The sequence below is a fragment of the Perissodus microlepis genome, chromosome 13 (genome assembly GCF_051167445.1).
Source record: "Perissodus microlepis isolate ML-2025 ecotype Zambia chromosome 13, ASM5116744v1, whole genome shotgun sequence".
Lineage (NCBI taxonomy): Eukaryota > Metazoa > Chordata > Actinopteri > Cichliformes > Cichlidae > Perissodus > Perissodus microlepis.
This window is the reverse complement of record NC_140473.1, coordinates 6,835,381-6,851,724: the sequence shown is the minus strand read 5'-3', so window position 1 is coordinate 6,851,724 and position 16,344 is coordinate 6,835,381. Positions and strand designations below refer to the sequence as shown.

Sequence of the window (16,344 nt, the reverse complement as noted above, 5' to 3'; positions counted from 1 at the left end):
AACGCTGGGTCAAAAGGACCCAGGATCATGACACATAGGGGTTTTTGAATCACTCTTTGTCTGGTCCCTCACCCAGGACCAATTTGCCAAGGGAGACCGTACTAGTGGGCAAAAGCCTCCCGACAACATAGCTCCTGTGGACCCCTCCACCACCATAAGTCAAGTCACAGAGGGGACATATGCATATTCTGGCACATAATATATATATAACTGTTGCACTATATGTTGAAAAACCTCCTGAAACCAAAAGCCAGTCTTTCACCCGCGGTCGCTGTAAGATACTGAAGTTTTCAGCATGATTCAAAACTAAATCACTTAAAGGAGTTGGTCAATTTTTCATGATTCAGAGCTGTGTCCTTGGAAACACAGCTCCCTTTTTTTTTGGTGAAAATTAGAGAGAAAGAAGTTATTTAGTTGCCTGCAATGAAAAGAGATTTGGAAGATGTGAGTGATTCTAGGAACAAAAAAGTACAATTTAGCAGTTACATTAAGAGCTTCTTTTAGGGCTTTCAAGGACCATGGTCAGCACTGGATGCCCCATGGTGGAAAATGGAGCCTTTAATGGAAAATGGGCAAAAAAAAATGAGAAGTGGCTGAGAGGGGAGAAGAAAGAGACAGAGAAACAGACAGTGACTGTGAGCAGAGTGAGAAAATATACGAACAAGAGATAAAACAGAGAGACACAATGTTAATGTCGGATTATGTTTACATAAACACAGTGATTTAATTACTGACTGTACTCAAATGACAACAATTATTTGCTGCTAATATCATGGTAATGTGACAAATATCAGTGGGTTCCAGAAGTGCTCTACTTCAACTTGTTGCATAAAAGACATTTGCAATTACATGAAACTGGGGTGTTAAGCACAACAATTGGAACTGCTCAACAGATTGGATACATAGTTAGATAACTCTGGGAAACAGGAATAAAATTCAAATGTGATGGAAAACTTTTTTTTTTCATCCATGAATAATGTCCTTGTGATTCGTGATTATTGAAGAGCAGCAGGCTTTAAAGCTGTAGTTCCTAACTTTCTCTAGTGGCCTAGTTAGAAACTGTGAAAAGTCACGGTGCCAAGAGGCACATGAGATTTTTACTAACCTAACAGTCTTGAATAAAACTATTAACACAAGAAGACATTTTTAAATTCTGCGACTCACATTAATAACTTCTCCCACATTTCGCCTCACTGCGCCGATGTCACAAGGGCCAGATTATTTTAAAACACCTGATTATACGAGGCCAAAAAACACAGGTGTTGTTTCTCACTGATCTAAGAGATTTAACACGTGTCCTTGCGGGATCCTGAAGCTCTCTCCAGTCTGTACATATCTGAGAGTGTCGCTTGTTTTCATGTTGTTTCTATCACTTTTGACTCTTCCTAAGACTGGACTTTTCCTTTTCTTGCCTTGTTTCCAAATTTATTGGGGGAAAGTTACTAATTAAACCAAAGCCCTGTCCTTTTGCTGCTGCAAAGTTCTTCTTTTGGAGCCAGAATTGATTTTATTTGGGGAAGAGGGTGAAGTGGTAAGTAAGCAGTGAAAACAAGCTAGCTTGGTGTGCAAGCTTGGATTTATAAACCGATGCACGTACAGTACAAGTTTAAAACCACTTCTCATTTCTTCATATTTTGCTTCCAATGAGCCAGACTCATAATTTTTTTAAAAGTGGTGTTGAGCAATAGTTCTGATGCCTTTTCAAGTTTTTCTTTGGAACTTGGCTGCTTTATCCTTTTAGCTCGGAAAACGCAGCTAGTTTCAGCTGGAGATATGTTTTTGTGTGCTTAACTTTCAGTCATTCAATCAACTGTATACTTGTACTCAGCTGTAAACATGGTTTTAATGCTGTTTAGTTAGGCACAATAACACTGAGTCAAAGGTGACGGATTCACCTTTGGAGTCAGCCTCAAGTGGCCATTAAAGGAACTGCAGGTTATAGCATTTCCTTAATGCTATATTCTGGTCAACCCCAGAGATTGCTGCTGGTTTGAAGCATAAAAGTCAAACATGTTATTGTTTTTTATCCCCCGCCAAAAACACATATATTAAGTCTATTGAGCAGAAAATGAATGAAATCCGTGGTGTTCTGTCTTGGTTTAAAAATCATGTCGAGTACATACTGTAGTCTCCTCAGTGGCTGTACATGAAGCTGAGTTAGCTGAATTGCATGTTTTGCTGCAGGTGTTTCGTCTGATACTCCCCAACAAAGAGACACTGCCCATGAAAACACCAAGAAAACATTTCCTACTAACAGGACTAAATGACATCCTAGTCATTATGCCTCCCTTCAGTGCTGCTTGCTAAAAAGTCCCTATTAGTATAATTGCAGGCAGATACCTCTCCTCTGAGCAGGGTGACACATGCAACAGAAAAACTTGATCTGTAAAAGGCCATCATGGACAGTGTTGGTTAGACCGGTTAGATAAAAACGGGCAGCACAAGAAAATGTGGATGTGGAAGGACTTTTCTTTGTCAACACTGTCTTCAACCTTGCATAAATGCATAGTTGAAGAGGGTCATGAAAAAGAGATGAGTGTTTGATAAAGAGCAGAATCACGCTGTCTATTCTAGTCTAGTCTAGCCACTGGCTTCTTTTTTGACATCGCTGGGGTTTAAAAATAAACCCTTCCAAACCCTCCTCCATCCCCACCTCCGCATCTCTGCACTCCTTCAGAGGTCCATCCTGACGATAATTACCTCCTACTTATTGCATGTTATCGTGCGGAGCTCTCACCACTTGCAGCCACTTAAATCCAGTATAGGCAGAGGCAGCGAGGTGAAGGTGTGAAAGGATGTGCAAATGTACGGGGATAGGGAGGCAGAATGGATGTGAGACAGTGAATTAGGCAGGTAAGGGCAGGTGTTAGAAAAGGCTTTAGAAAGCCAAGAAGGGACGGCGTGATAAGACCGGAAGCTTTCTTCTCAGCAGGGTGGGCAGAATGGGGATGGAGAGGGGACAGTCTGGAGGGACGAGGACACAAGAGACAGTGATTAAGTGGAGGTAGCAGAGGTTGACTCTAAGTCGTGTAACCTTGTCATCTGCAATCGAGCCCCTGGGGGCAGACATGTCTTCACTCAGGCCTAATATCATAGGCAGCCCCTGGAACCCAACCCATCCCCCCTTCATCCAGCACCCCTCCACAGCCTGAAGGGAGTTAAAAATACATCCATCTCCAAACGTCCTTGTAAAAAGGGGTTCATCATTTTTTTTCCTCCCCCCCCCTCATTGCCCACCCCCTTCTACTGCTGAAATTCTGAAAGCATAACTTGGGGGCAGAAGCAAGGTCAGCCACCAGCTTCTGTGGCAGACAGATGAGATTCAGCTTGGCCCCGGCTATAGCGACGAAGAGACGGAGAGGGCCATGCCTCATCCTCCGTCCATCTATCATCTCTGTCTCTAAATACTGTTTAAGCACTGCTTTGCGAAGGCTGAGGTCTGCATGCATTGCAGTCATTATGGTGCCATTCAACTAAGGCTTTATTGTTCTGTGTTTGGTCAGCATGCTTGGTAATTGGAGAGTTTTCCCTGTGGCTGAATCAGTGATTCAGACAGAGCTGCCCATACGGCCGAGGTTATTCGGCAGTCACGGAGGCTTAGTCACTTTGAGATCTAAATAAAATTGGAGCAGTAATGGCTCCTCCGACTGACACTGAGAGGACGCACATGCGGACAGATGAACAAACCGCTTTGCTTTCATTTCACAAATCAGTTTCTTTCATTCTGGCGAGGCCCTGTATCAAAGTCAAAGTGCATTTCAGATGGTCCTGGCTAACACGCTAATCTGCAACTTGAAGGCAGGTTTTGATGTCTCTTTTTTGCGAGTCAGAAAGAATGCAAGATGAGATCAGAGTGTGCCCGATAAGGATGCTGCTGTCTTCTGGATGCAGGTGGCTTCTGCATCCACTCATCACACTCTCAAGAAAATACCTGGTGTAAATAATCAAATAAGAAAAACACTCAACCTTCTGATCACAATTTCAAAAGTCATGTTCACTTGAACCCCCCTCCACCCAGTGCTCAGAGGCAAAAGCTTTCAGGGAAAAGATTATCTCCCTGCTGTCCTCCTCTGTAATTCCCTCTGTAAACAGTTCTGGTGGAATAAGCTTACTCTCAGATGCTCGCTGACAGTACCTGCTGTGTAGGAGATGATTACAGAGCGCTATTGGGCTAAACAGCCCCCGGCGATGCTGAGACGGGGAACTTCATGACATCCTGTTTTTATGTTGGATTTGTGTGTGTCTGCGTGTCAGGCTGAAAAGGGAGAGAGTGAGAGAAATCAGCGCCGCTGTACTGTACTGCATGTGTGTAGGCAGCAGGGCCGCAAACCTCATCCGGCGAAGGGCATCCGCATTCAGGTACTTAATGGTCTGTGCAACTGTCACCATAGCTCATTAATGCTTTCTCTGAAGGCATCAGTGTGATTCAGGGCTGGAGAAAAAAAATTCTTTTTTCAGGAGGGGTCGGAATCAGTGACCTACATTTGCGGCCTCCTGAATCAGATGCGCTGCAGACGTTCTCCCACAGCTCGTCTCAAGTGTGTGGCTCAGGGGGATTTTAATTTCAGATTAGTCAGTATTTAAGTGCTTTTATGCTGTCATTCTGCCCTCATTATCCAAGTGAGAACTGTCACTGCCTGTAGCTAAGCTATTACTAAATGGAAAGGGAACTTTCCTGTCCGTGCCTTTTATTAGAAGGCGAACGGTTATCTGTAATTGCACAGGGAGAGCGGTCCAGGGGTGCAGCAGCGGGTGACATCGTAGATTTCTTTTGCCTGCAGTTGCACAACACATGAGCTCACTCCTAAAGATAATTAGAGAAAAAGGGTGATTTCTTTGAGATCTGCTCCCTGGTGTGTCACCACCTAAGGTACCTCAGCGCCCTCCATCTCGGTGGCCCCCGGTTGGAGAGCTGTCCTCATCTGATAACTCGTGCCGTTCGGCGGTCAGGCAGGATTGTTTAGTAACGGCTATCTGGGCTATGCTGACAAGGTGTTTAATGTTTCGTGATTAACCTCAGTCATCAGTTGGACAGGCAGAGTGGCTGCTCACTGCACTCTATTCCCCAATTATTGCTCTTTAAGGAGAGTGAAGCAAATTTATGGCCAGTGAGAGGAGAGTAGTATCCCAACAATTACTCTGGGTGCTGGAATTAAATTGACAATTTGTAATCTTAATCGCCTTAACACTGCTACACCCAGGGAGAAGCGAAATCGGCCAGGGCAAGGTCCCGGGAAATCAATTCATGGACTATCTGTCTTTTACCTCTCTTTCTTTCCCCTATCTACTCGTTTTTCTCCAACCCTCTTGCACTCACTCCATTTCACTCTCCTCTACTCTTATGGCTTTGTTTCTCATCAGTGATCCTCTCTCTTCAACGCACTGACATCTTACTTGGCAGAGATTTTCATTATCTAAGGAGTGGAGCCATTTACCAGAGAATGGGCTCCAGCCATCTACTATTGCTGACTGAAAGCTTGTTTCTCTATTGGGTCTTACACTCATCCATCCCCCCTTTTTTAGCACTCTCTAGGCCCATGACAAGTCTGAAAACATGCTCACACACTGGCCCGAGTTTGTTCCCTGGTATTCATAGCTTTACTGATGAAAGCCTGTGTGCACATTCACGACCACTGTTACCTTCTAGAGCTACTTTTTAGAGCTTTATTGAAACAGTTGAGACTTTCATACTAAGACTCTCAGTTTAACCAGTAGACATATTTCATTCTCTAATTATTTTATGAGTTTTAACCTGATGGATTACCACAACTCAAAGTCAGTGCTTTTTTTTGATTGTACAGTATAAATTTGAATAAATCAATGTAAATATTTAAAAGCAGGAACAAAAGACTGAAAGAAGAAGCTTTACAGGCTTGGTGATGATGCAGTTTTTTATTTCTTTTAACAATGACAACCAATTTCTCAGGATTTCGTCTAACATCAGATTATACAGATTTAGAGTTCTGTTTCTTTTCCTTTTGATATTTTTAAACATTTGATATGCAACTATTCAGATCAACAACAAAAACAGACAATCAACATGTGATGCTAGCATCCCAATGCATCAAGAATGTGCCTTGAATGAACTTTTCCCTAAGTAGGACACTTAGAAGGTACTTAGAGAACTGACGGACAAGAACTAGTGTAGATGGGCACCTCAGGTTTTCAGGATTTGTGAGGTTTTCCCAGTTATGCCATTTATTTGTGCTAAACTGCCACTACTTAATGTAATGTTTGTAATGGAAATTAGTTATTCATTTTTAAATGTTCCAGTATTATGAGTATATTTTAAATCCACAGAAGATGTATGAAAAGGGTAATCCATCAAATTGTAACCACTGAACCAATGAATTCTGTTTTTGGGGCCAAATGTGTCCTTTGGCTGCTATTTGACTTGGTCTGTGAGACTATGCCTGTGAGACTATGCCTCAGCACATCATTTGACACTACATGATAATGTTGCTAACACCATCACAATAAATGGCGAACTTTAGTGGGTGTAAAGATCGCACTGATGTGAATCCTTTTACAGTTTCTGAACGGAAATTACACGTAACTTCTAACTCATCACGCTGGCATCAGAAGTCAGAAAATCTCAGAGGCATTTACATTTAATTTAAGGAAATTGTGAATGACTATACCAATGTTCATGGCATTCTGTCCATTAAAACCTTAAATTTGTTTGCTCAAAACCATAGAATCACTGTACTTCACACCCTTTACCAAATTGGTTTTAAATTGTCATTTCAGTCCGGTCTATTAGATTATTTAAAACAGACATATTTCCCACATATTTCCCAGGTCTGGCCCGGATCTGGTGTCAAACCGGTCCTGCTGGCTGACTTCTGGCAATGTAAGTGGTATGTCATCCAGATATGGGCCAGGCCTGGCATAGATGGCGCTGTTCATGTGATGGCATGCCACATCTGGCCCGACTGTGGTTTGTTTTATGTGGCCCAGGCTCATAGAAAACAGATCTGGCCCAGATCCGGCATCAAGCTGACTGACTGGTGTCATGGCAGAGTGTATGTCAACCAAATGTGGGTCAGGTCTGGCAATGATGGCACTATTTATGTTCCTATTTTTATTTTAGTTAGAAGACCCAAATGCCATGTTGCAATACTATACTGCTATGGTAGCCAACTTTCAAATGCAGGTTTGACAGGTTTGTGAGTGTACACTTTATCCAAAACCTAGTGAAGGTTTACTCATGTTTAGCACTGGGTGGCTGTAGCTTATGAGTGGTTCAATCCCTGGCTCCTCCCGTCTACAGCTCAAGAATGTGAATGTGTATGAATGTAGTTAGGAAGCACTCAAGTTAGAGAAAGTGTGTGATTGGGTGACTGTGGCATGTTGTGTAGAGCACTTAATAATGATGAATAATCCATGAGACTAGAAAAGTGCTATATAGGAATCAGTCCATTCACTGTCTGAACAGAGTTTCCTCATGTTACTTTTGCACTATTATGTTCTGGCACATGTTGTTATTACATGGCTTGATTAAGGTACACATTAGGCTGACATCTGGGGCCAGAGCTGAAACTGCTCTGGGCCAGCAGTGTGTCTGCAACTGGCCCGTGGCTGCACACAACTTACACATGGCCCACATCCCGCAAAGAATGACGGTCCTTTGGTGGCCCAGATCTGGTTTGCCAGAGGTTACACATGGGCCAGCACAGAACCACCAGTGTGTCTGCAACTGGCCTTGTGCTGGCCCATGTGTGGGCCACCTCTGGCAAACCAGATCTGGGCCACCAAAGGGTCATCATTCTTTGCGGTATGTGGGCCATGTGTAAGCACATTGTGTGGGCCAGATCTGGGCCATACCAATTTTGCTATGTGGGTTAATGCTTAACATTCAATTATTATCTCTGATTTAAGTTCCAGGTAAGAATTATTTTTCTTTCAATCACTGCTGTCTTGATGTGAACGTAAGCTAATCTGATGGGGCAATTTTAAATCTTTACATTGCTGGCAATAAACTGTGAAACATGAAACACAAAGGTGTACCACTTTAAGAACATAATGTGTCATGTCAGGAAATTTTAAGTGTTTTGCATGCCTTTTCATGTGGTTCTGTAAACGTCAGCGGGATGATTCTTGCTTCTTATGTATTTTTTGTTTCCCCATCTTGGCTTGAGGAAGAAAATTGTATTAATGGATGTGATGGTTCAGGAGAGCTCACCAAAGTCATTACGATTCGTCCTTCCTTCTATGGGGACCATATATATTTTTGCTAAATTTATGGGCCATACAATTTTTAATAATCCGGTCTGCACAGAAATGTTTAGCCTGTCCAACAGACACTTAACAAATCAGGAGTTCATAGGTTACTTCCCTTAAAATGACAAATGCGACCCTGACATTGATCACAGTTTAGGTGAAGACCCATTAGGTGATCATTGTGTGCAAGTTTCACTACTAATAATTCTTGTGAATGACCCTTCAGTCATTTTGAATATTAACTCTTATTCTCTGGCCATCAGTTTCACATGGCTATCATCTATATTCTTCAACACTTGTGTGTGAAATTTACATCAAGTGTGAGCATGCAGCAATTTGTCATGTCAAAAAAAGTACTCATTCCTCAGCTCACTATTTTAAGAAGATCAAAAATCCAGCACTGCTTAAAGAGACATTACCATGACTCAGTCTTTTCAATACCCCCAGGCCTGTGTCTAAGCAGCCTTTTATGAAGAATCAGGTTCTGAAGCAAGTCGTTCATGTAAAGCAATACTTTTTGTTAGAATTTCATTCAGATTTCAGAGAGAACTACTTCACTCACCCTGTGCTGAACCATTTTGATAATATCAGAAATATGGTGGCGGTAAAGCATTGAAAAAAATAAAGTTTGGTCAATGCACAATATGGAACTCTTTAAGCTAAATAATACCGAATGAGGAAAATGTCACATCAAATTCCCGATCTGATATCTTTATTTGAAGAGTTGGGAATGAAACCTGGCTCTCTTCATAGCTGCAGTATGCTTAAAGACTCAATTCTTGGTAAGACAGGGATGCGATTACTGCTGTCAATGCTACACTGAGAATATTCAGCAAAATCTTCCAATTAAATATTTTACCAAATTATATCAACACAAATTGAACCGTTTTTTGGCAAAGATATTCGAAAACTCTCCAGTTTATCTACATTAACAGAGAAGTTTGCACGGGGAAAAAAAATCTGTTGGTTATTAAGAAAAAAACATTTCACCGTGAACTGAAGCATTTCACTCTAATTGTGCTTTTTGATCCAGGTTTAAACACTGAACAGGATTCTAGTAATTGAGTCTTTTTAAAATACAAATTACAAAATTCGATAGCTCGTGCCAGTCAGCGGACACATAATAATGGAGGCTTTTATGTCCGTGCGTCTTAATTACTGGAACGCTGACAAGACATTATTCTGGTTGACAAGAATGTGGCTTTGTATTAGGACTAAGGGGACAAAATACTACAAATGTTACATTCTTATGTCAGTCTTAGAGTTTTTAATAGTTCGGTTTCTTTCACTTCCGTGAATGTTCATTTAATGTGGCCATTGTGGTTCTATAGGTCATGCTAATATTATTTTATGCAAAATATTTCTAGATTAAGATTTCTGTATGAAATAAACCAGAATTATCCTGCACATCTAACCATCAGATTATTTAGAATAATACTTTATTATTTTATTTTAGTGAGCCTGCAACATGTGCAAGCGATGCATCTTAGACATCGCCTGCACGTGTTGGTTGCTCTGAAGCCCGGGTCAACATATTAAGATATTACAGATGACATTTTATAAACTGTTTTGTATCTTTGAGAAGCAGATGGAAAAGACTGGTGAACACATCCTCATTTTATTTTCTACAGGGCATTCTTCTCTACTGTGAATACCAGGCCTCTACTTTTGATGAGTCGAAGCTTCCCAGCCACAGGTTTGAGGCCATGGACCACTTTGCAAAGTGTTTCCTGATCCTGCGTCTGGAGGACAGCCAAGTAGAGGGAGGTCTCCAAACTGCTGAGGAAGACAGGAGAGGCTGGAGGGCTGTACGCGTGGACTTGGTATCTCCACCTGTGGATCGCTACGCCTTTGCTCTTCTTGGCTGGAGCGGCTCCAGGGTAAGAAGGATTATAGAGAATGAATGAAAGTTAGGTAGCTGCAGGAAGAAGGTGTGAGTAGAAAGAAATGTACTAGTAGTTATTCAGTACATCTTAGAAGTGCTTGAACCACAATTTGAAACCACAATTTGGTATCTAAGGCCAAGTGTACATGATGAAAATATGATTTCATATCAGCAAAGTCTCATATCCTAAAACCATCTTGCTAATAACAATAATGAAAAGGCATAGAAGTCCTCCAGGAATACAAAATGCATTTAGACATCGCTGTTTCCTTTTAAAGTCATATGGCTGACAAGGAAAATAGGTATTTAATTTCAGACTATCGATTCTTCCTTTCACAGCAGTTTGAGAGAGACCTGAGGAGGTTTGCTCGAATGGAGCAGCGAATGCTGTTGGACAATCACGCTTTGTATGACAAAACTAAGGTACATTTAAATTAAAACATTTCATTTTTAGGTGATAATTTTAAATTTGGGCATATTTATGATAAACGTATGATTCAACTGCATGATCAATGTAAACCTAGTAGATTTTCATGAAGTGCTTTGCATTTATATTCATTCTATTAGTGATTTATATTTATTCATTCATTTAAAAAAATATTTGGTAAATAACTGTAAAAATAAGAAATTCTAACTGCACTTTACTTTTAATGTCAATAATGGGTTGGAGTAGTTAATTCACATATGTACAATATTTAGCTTTATGACTCATTGACAGTCAGCTTATTTTGCTGTTGATCCCCTGTGAGAAGGCGTCCACTTCTTCAGCAACTTATCTTTTACATGCGATACTACAGATGTTGAGTTTTCACAGAACATTTCTGAAATGAGGGGGAAATGCAGGTCTTTTCAACTTTTTGCACCGACCGTTTTGAATGTGATATAATGCATGCGTCTTTTTTCTGTCACCTGCAGGTAAGTGGCATTTTACCATAAGGCAGTGTCTGTAAATCATTTATCTAAAGCATAAACAAAGAGCAGTGTCAGTATTTGTGACAGTATGTGATGTAGACATGACTGAAACCCATCCTGTGTAAGCTACAAGTCATATAATTAGAAAACAGTAGAAAGTAAGTTAGACATTTTTAGTCCTGGATATTGTCTCTTGCAAATTTCAAAAGTCTTAAATTCATTTCTGTGAAAAATTAACATTTAACTGTCCCAGAAAATAACTACCACCTCTGTCGCCTCTGTCAGTGCGCCCCAGGGTGGCTGTGGCTACAATGTAGCTTGCCATCACCAGTGTGTGAATGTGTGTGTGAATGGGTGGATGACTGGTTGTGTAAAGCGCTTTGGGGTCCTCAGGGACTAGAAAAGCGCTATACAAATACAGGCCATTTACCATTACCAAGTCTTAAACTCAGAAATCAAAGGTCAAGAGATTTGTGTGTCATTCCCTTGCATTTCAAAATCTTTGTAAAGAATGGTCACCATGGAGGACATCGGCAGAGAAATTAAAATTTCAATTGAATTATTTCTTATAATCAAGACAGCCCATAAAGAGGTGTCAGGTCTGATCACAGATAAAAGTTAAAGTCATGCAGACCACACTTGAAATACGATAGTTTTAATTGTGCATACAAGATTTTCTAAAACAGACAGCAATTTAAATATAACACTGTCAAACAAATGAGTTCAGTCAAACGTCTCTAACCTCTAAGCATGTTACTATGCAATGTACCGGACACCCTAAAGTGCACTATTCAATCTACCGGTTACCAACTCTTAGCATTAGTTGTATCATAACTGCTTAATTTGCGTAACCAGTGTTGAAGATGAAACAAATTCACGTGCAGTGTTTCTGTTCTTTGTTCTAACTCATCTCAGTTTAAATGTCTTTTTAAAAAGAATAATTATGTACTAATATTCTGCATACAAAAAATCTCAGGGTGTTTTTGACATTGCCCACAATATCCATGATGAATTGCAAATTTAATTAGAAGACAACCACAAACAGCTTGTCTGTAAGTTGTTTGCAAAGAGATGTCTCAACCAAATTAATACTGCAGTGAGTAGACTTAATTACTAACCTGGAAGCCAGTGTTAAATTGTATCTTATTCTTTTCTTTTCCTTGCTTTTCTCTCACTGCAGCAGTTTGACACAGATGGCTATCCTCCCTGAGCCAGGTTCCCTCTGAGGTTTCTCTCTGTTAAAAGGAAGTTTTTTTTCTGTCTTTTTTGTCTCACAAAGCACTGTGCACAGGTTTTATGAACTAACATTAAGTATTGTCTTTGAAGAGGCAAAGGAATCAGTCTCAAATTTGCATGATTCAATTGAAACAAATAAAAAAACCCACACAAAACAAGGTTGGTTGATCTTCTAACAATGCACTAATATATAAATATAGGCCAAACTAAAGAAGGACCAAAGAACTAAAGAAGGAAAATTGTGTTTTCATTAGGGTGAAATGATGGAGGCTGTGGAGGCTGGGGCAGGCATTCTCTGATAAAAACTCATTCAGAGAAGGGCTGCCTGATTAAAAACAAATTTGCTGTCTAAACCTGAAATCTGTGCAAAAGACAAATGTAAAACATTATTTCCTTTAAGACTCGAGTAAACAACATGATAATTAAGTTGCTATAACTGTGTCATGTGCACATACAAAGTGTATTCTATAAAAAAAATATTTATGTAAGTATTTATGTATGTAATAGATGTCTTAGTGAAACAATCTCAAAACACTGGAAACTGCTGAAAAAATGAACTTTGCTTGTGTGCGTGCCTTGTACATATCATGTGTTGCGCGACTATTTGTCATGAATCGCTGTGTGGCAGGCAGACAAGCAGGAGTGGTGGACCCAAAATGCAGAAATCAGACACGGAAGTGAAACTTAAAGCGCAGCTTTATTGCTGGGAAAAACCTCATACTAACTAAACTCACCAAAAGACAAACAAAAGTCTGAACAGAGGAACCAAGGACTGAAACACTGGAAAAGAAATACTAAACTGGAGCAGGAGACTAAACACTAGAAACATGGAAGCAGAACACACAGCTAGTTGAGGGTAAGAGGATGAACAGACGTTAATGACACGACACCGAGTAGGGGAAGACACAGACACTAAATACACATAGCAGCAATCAAGGGATGAGCAACAGGAGGGGAACACACCTGGGGGAAATCAAAGCTGACGGGACAGGGGAAACGTAAACTGAACACACTCACATGAGACAAAGACCTTCAGAATAAAACAGGAAACTCACAGACACAGAACCAGGCAAGACACTGAACTAAACAGACAGATTCACAAGCAGACAGTGTGACACCATAGACAGACGGAGGGAACACAGAGAAGTGGGAGCACAGGCACCCTAACTAAACATGAGGGCAAGATAACAAAACCTAAACCAGAAATAATAATAATAATAATAATCATCATCATCATCATCATCAGATAGCTAAAGAATCAGAATATAATTATAATCAAAACTGTATCACCAGAGAATAAGAGCTAATCCATAATGCAAAAATAAACCAAAACATAAGAAACTCAAAATGCTGGTCGACTGCCTGCAATAGTTATGCCTTGTTCTGCTAACGTCTCCCCTTAGCATTCCAGCTAAGTTAACAGTTCTAGCAATAACCATCACAGCCATATCATTACACAAAGTGAAATAAGCTTTTTTGGTATCAATTATCTACTTAGAAAATCAGTTTGCATGATTCATTTATATATGCAAACGCATATGCTCACAGGAAAATTCATTACGTACGTCTTGCTAGTACTGGACTGGACCCTCTTTTGCCTTAAGAGCTGCCTCAGTTCTTCGTGGCATAGATTCAGCAAGTTGATGTAACTAGTTGCTGCGGTGGCCATTTGAATACAACTCATTGTCATGTTCAAGAAACCAGTTTTAGATGAATTGAACTTTGACCAGGCAGAATTGTAGCTTTAATATGATTTGAGCTTTGTGACATCAGAAAATTGGTGGACATTGGTCATAAAGGGATGAGCCTGGCCAGCAACAGACAGGCTGTTTCATTTAAATGACACTCAGCTGGTACTGAAGGGAACAAAATGTGCCAGGAGAAAATATTCCCCATCATTACACCACCTACCTGAGTGGTTCATACACGGCAACATGGATCCATTCTTTCATGTTGTTTATGCCAGATTCTAAGCATACCATCTGAACATCACAGTAGAAATTGTGACTCACCAGGCAATATTTTCCCAGTCTTCTATTGTCCAATTTTGGTGAGCTCACTTGAACAGCAGCCTCAGTTTCCTGTTAGCTGACAGGAGTGGCACTTGTTTAAAGCACATCTACTTCAGTGCTCGGTTTGAACTTCAACAGGTGGTTTGGACTATGTCTAAGTGTACTGAGTTGCTACCATGTTTTATGGTGTACCAAATGTTTTGAGTTGGTGAAAGGTCTGGATTGCAGGCAGAATGTTTGGCACTTGTACTCTTCCACAACAGAGCCATGCTGTTGTGCCTTTTCAGATTTACAAGCTTCCATAGGAACTGATGCAGCACCAAGACGTTTGTTCATATATGGCTTCTTCATTTGCATTTCTATGTGTGGATAGCAAAGCAAACTGTGTTCTGTAAGTTTTGCTGAGCCTGTGCAGTGATTGCAACAACAGAACTTCGATGACATTAAAATCTTGTCTGTTTTTTAAGCTTTAATTATTAATGTTTTAAGAACTGTGGGCATTCGATATTGATATTTAACCTTGTCCCTTGCACACAAAGATTTCTTCCCAATGTTTGAATCTTTCGATGACACCTTTTTTTTTTGGTGAACTTGGTGAACTTCTCTGCCTCTCCAAGATGCTCCTTATGCCCCCAATCATGTTACTCACCTGCTGGCAGTTAGCCTAACTAGTTACAAAACATTCCTCTTGCTGTTGTTTTTAGCACCACTTACATTTCAGCCTTTTGTTGTCCCAGATTCCAGGAGATGTGTTGCTGCCATCAAATTCAAAATGCTACATTTTCTCAGTTGTTTTCCGTGTTCTATTGTGAACAAAATATGGCTCTATGAAATTCACAAATCATTTCATTCTGCTTTTTTTCTTACATTTTTATATTGTGAACATCAGTCAAGCTGCTTTGGAAGTCGTTTATATATTGGCTATCATATTAACTGTAATTGTCGACACATAAAATTGAAGAAAAGGGAAATTACCTCATCGGTACGCCATAGCTTCAACATTATTTTACCATAAGCCGAATTTGATTTATTTGCCTGTAATGGGTCTTTGCTGTGTTGTGCCCGCTTTTTTGTTTCAAGGGTCTGCTGCTGTGCTGGTGTAAAGAGTACTTCTTGATCCTGTTTGCTAACACCAACAAAGATGTGCTTTGTCTGAAGACTTGATGTGCTTGGGTGGAAATACATGTAATGCAATTTGTGCAATTTGTGCACACAACCATGGTTTAATCTAAACTTCCATTTGGAAGCACTTTAAAATAAAAAAGTCAAAGTGATCAAAAGTATCATCTACACAAACAGCAACACCCAAGCTTACGGAGCAGAACACTGTATTGTAATGAGACGATGTTACACTGTTGCTCACTTCACTGGTCAACGATTTTTATTTGGATGGTGATCAGTGTGGATTATAGCTGTTGTGTTGAACAGCTACAGCGAAGAAAGCTCAAAGTTATTTACTGTAACACGAGTTTTCCTCTCTGAGCAAGAAGAAAGTTAGAACAAGAGCGAGAACAACAATTTTTAATTATAGCACTGTGCTTCGTGGGAGGTGGGCAGAGTTTGGCAGGGCTAGATGCAGCACTGCGCTCCATCTCCATCACACACGCATAAACAAATGAACGCAGTGCATATTCGAGTTCATCAGAGCAAGTTGAGTGAGCAAAAATATATCTTAATGTTTCAGTATACAGAAGCAAAAACCTTGTTAAAGTAAAGGTAATTGCATTTGGGAGCTCAGGGTTCATTTACACATTTCCAAATTAAATAAACAGCATTATGTTTGGCACAGTCGTATGTAGGTGCACGGTGCAGAGGGAAAGCTTATTCACAGCATAACCTATGCAATTTAACAACCAATTAACTCTTTTCTTGCCTACAGTGGTAGATCTAATTAAAATTTGCTTAGGAACAACTTTTCTTTGTTGTAACTTTGTACCTAATTGGCTTTTAGGAAGAACAGAAGAGGACAGTAGGTGTGCTTCATCTTGTAAGCTGAATGTCTCATGTGGTGGTGGTAAAAGCGAGATGATAAGATGGGCTGTCATAATTAGTAACCTGTGACAGAATCCACTTCCA

At 40.3% G+C, this 16,344-nt stretch overlaps 1 protein-coding gene across 1 annotated transcript in view; it reads left to right on the top strand.

Moving 5' to 3' along the window:
• dntt (deoxynucleotidyltransferase, terminal) overlaps positions 1 to 16,344 on the top strand; it is a 108,277-nt gene that overhangs the window by 57,858 nt on the left and 34,075 nt on the right. Inside the window, exons 9-10 of the mRNA XM_084948849.1 lie at positions 9,855 to 10,103; positions 10,448 to 10,531. Coding sequence (XP_084804975.1) covers positions 9,855 to 10,103; positions 10,448 to 10,531 — 333 coding nt within the window. The remainder of the gene's footprint in view (positions 1 to 9,854; positions 10,104 to 10,447; positions 10,532 to 16,344) is intronic.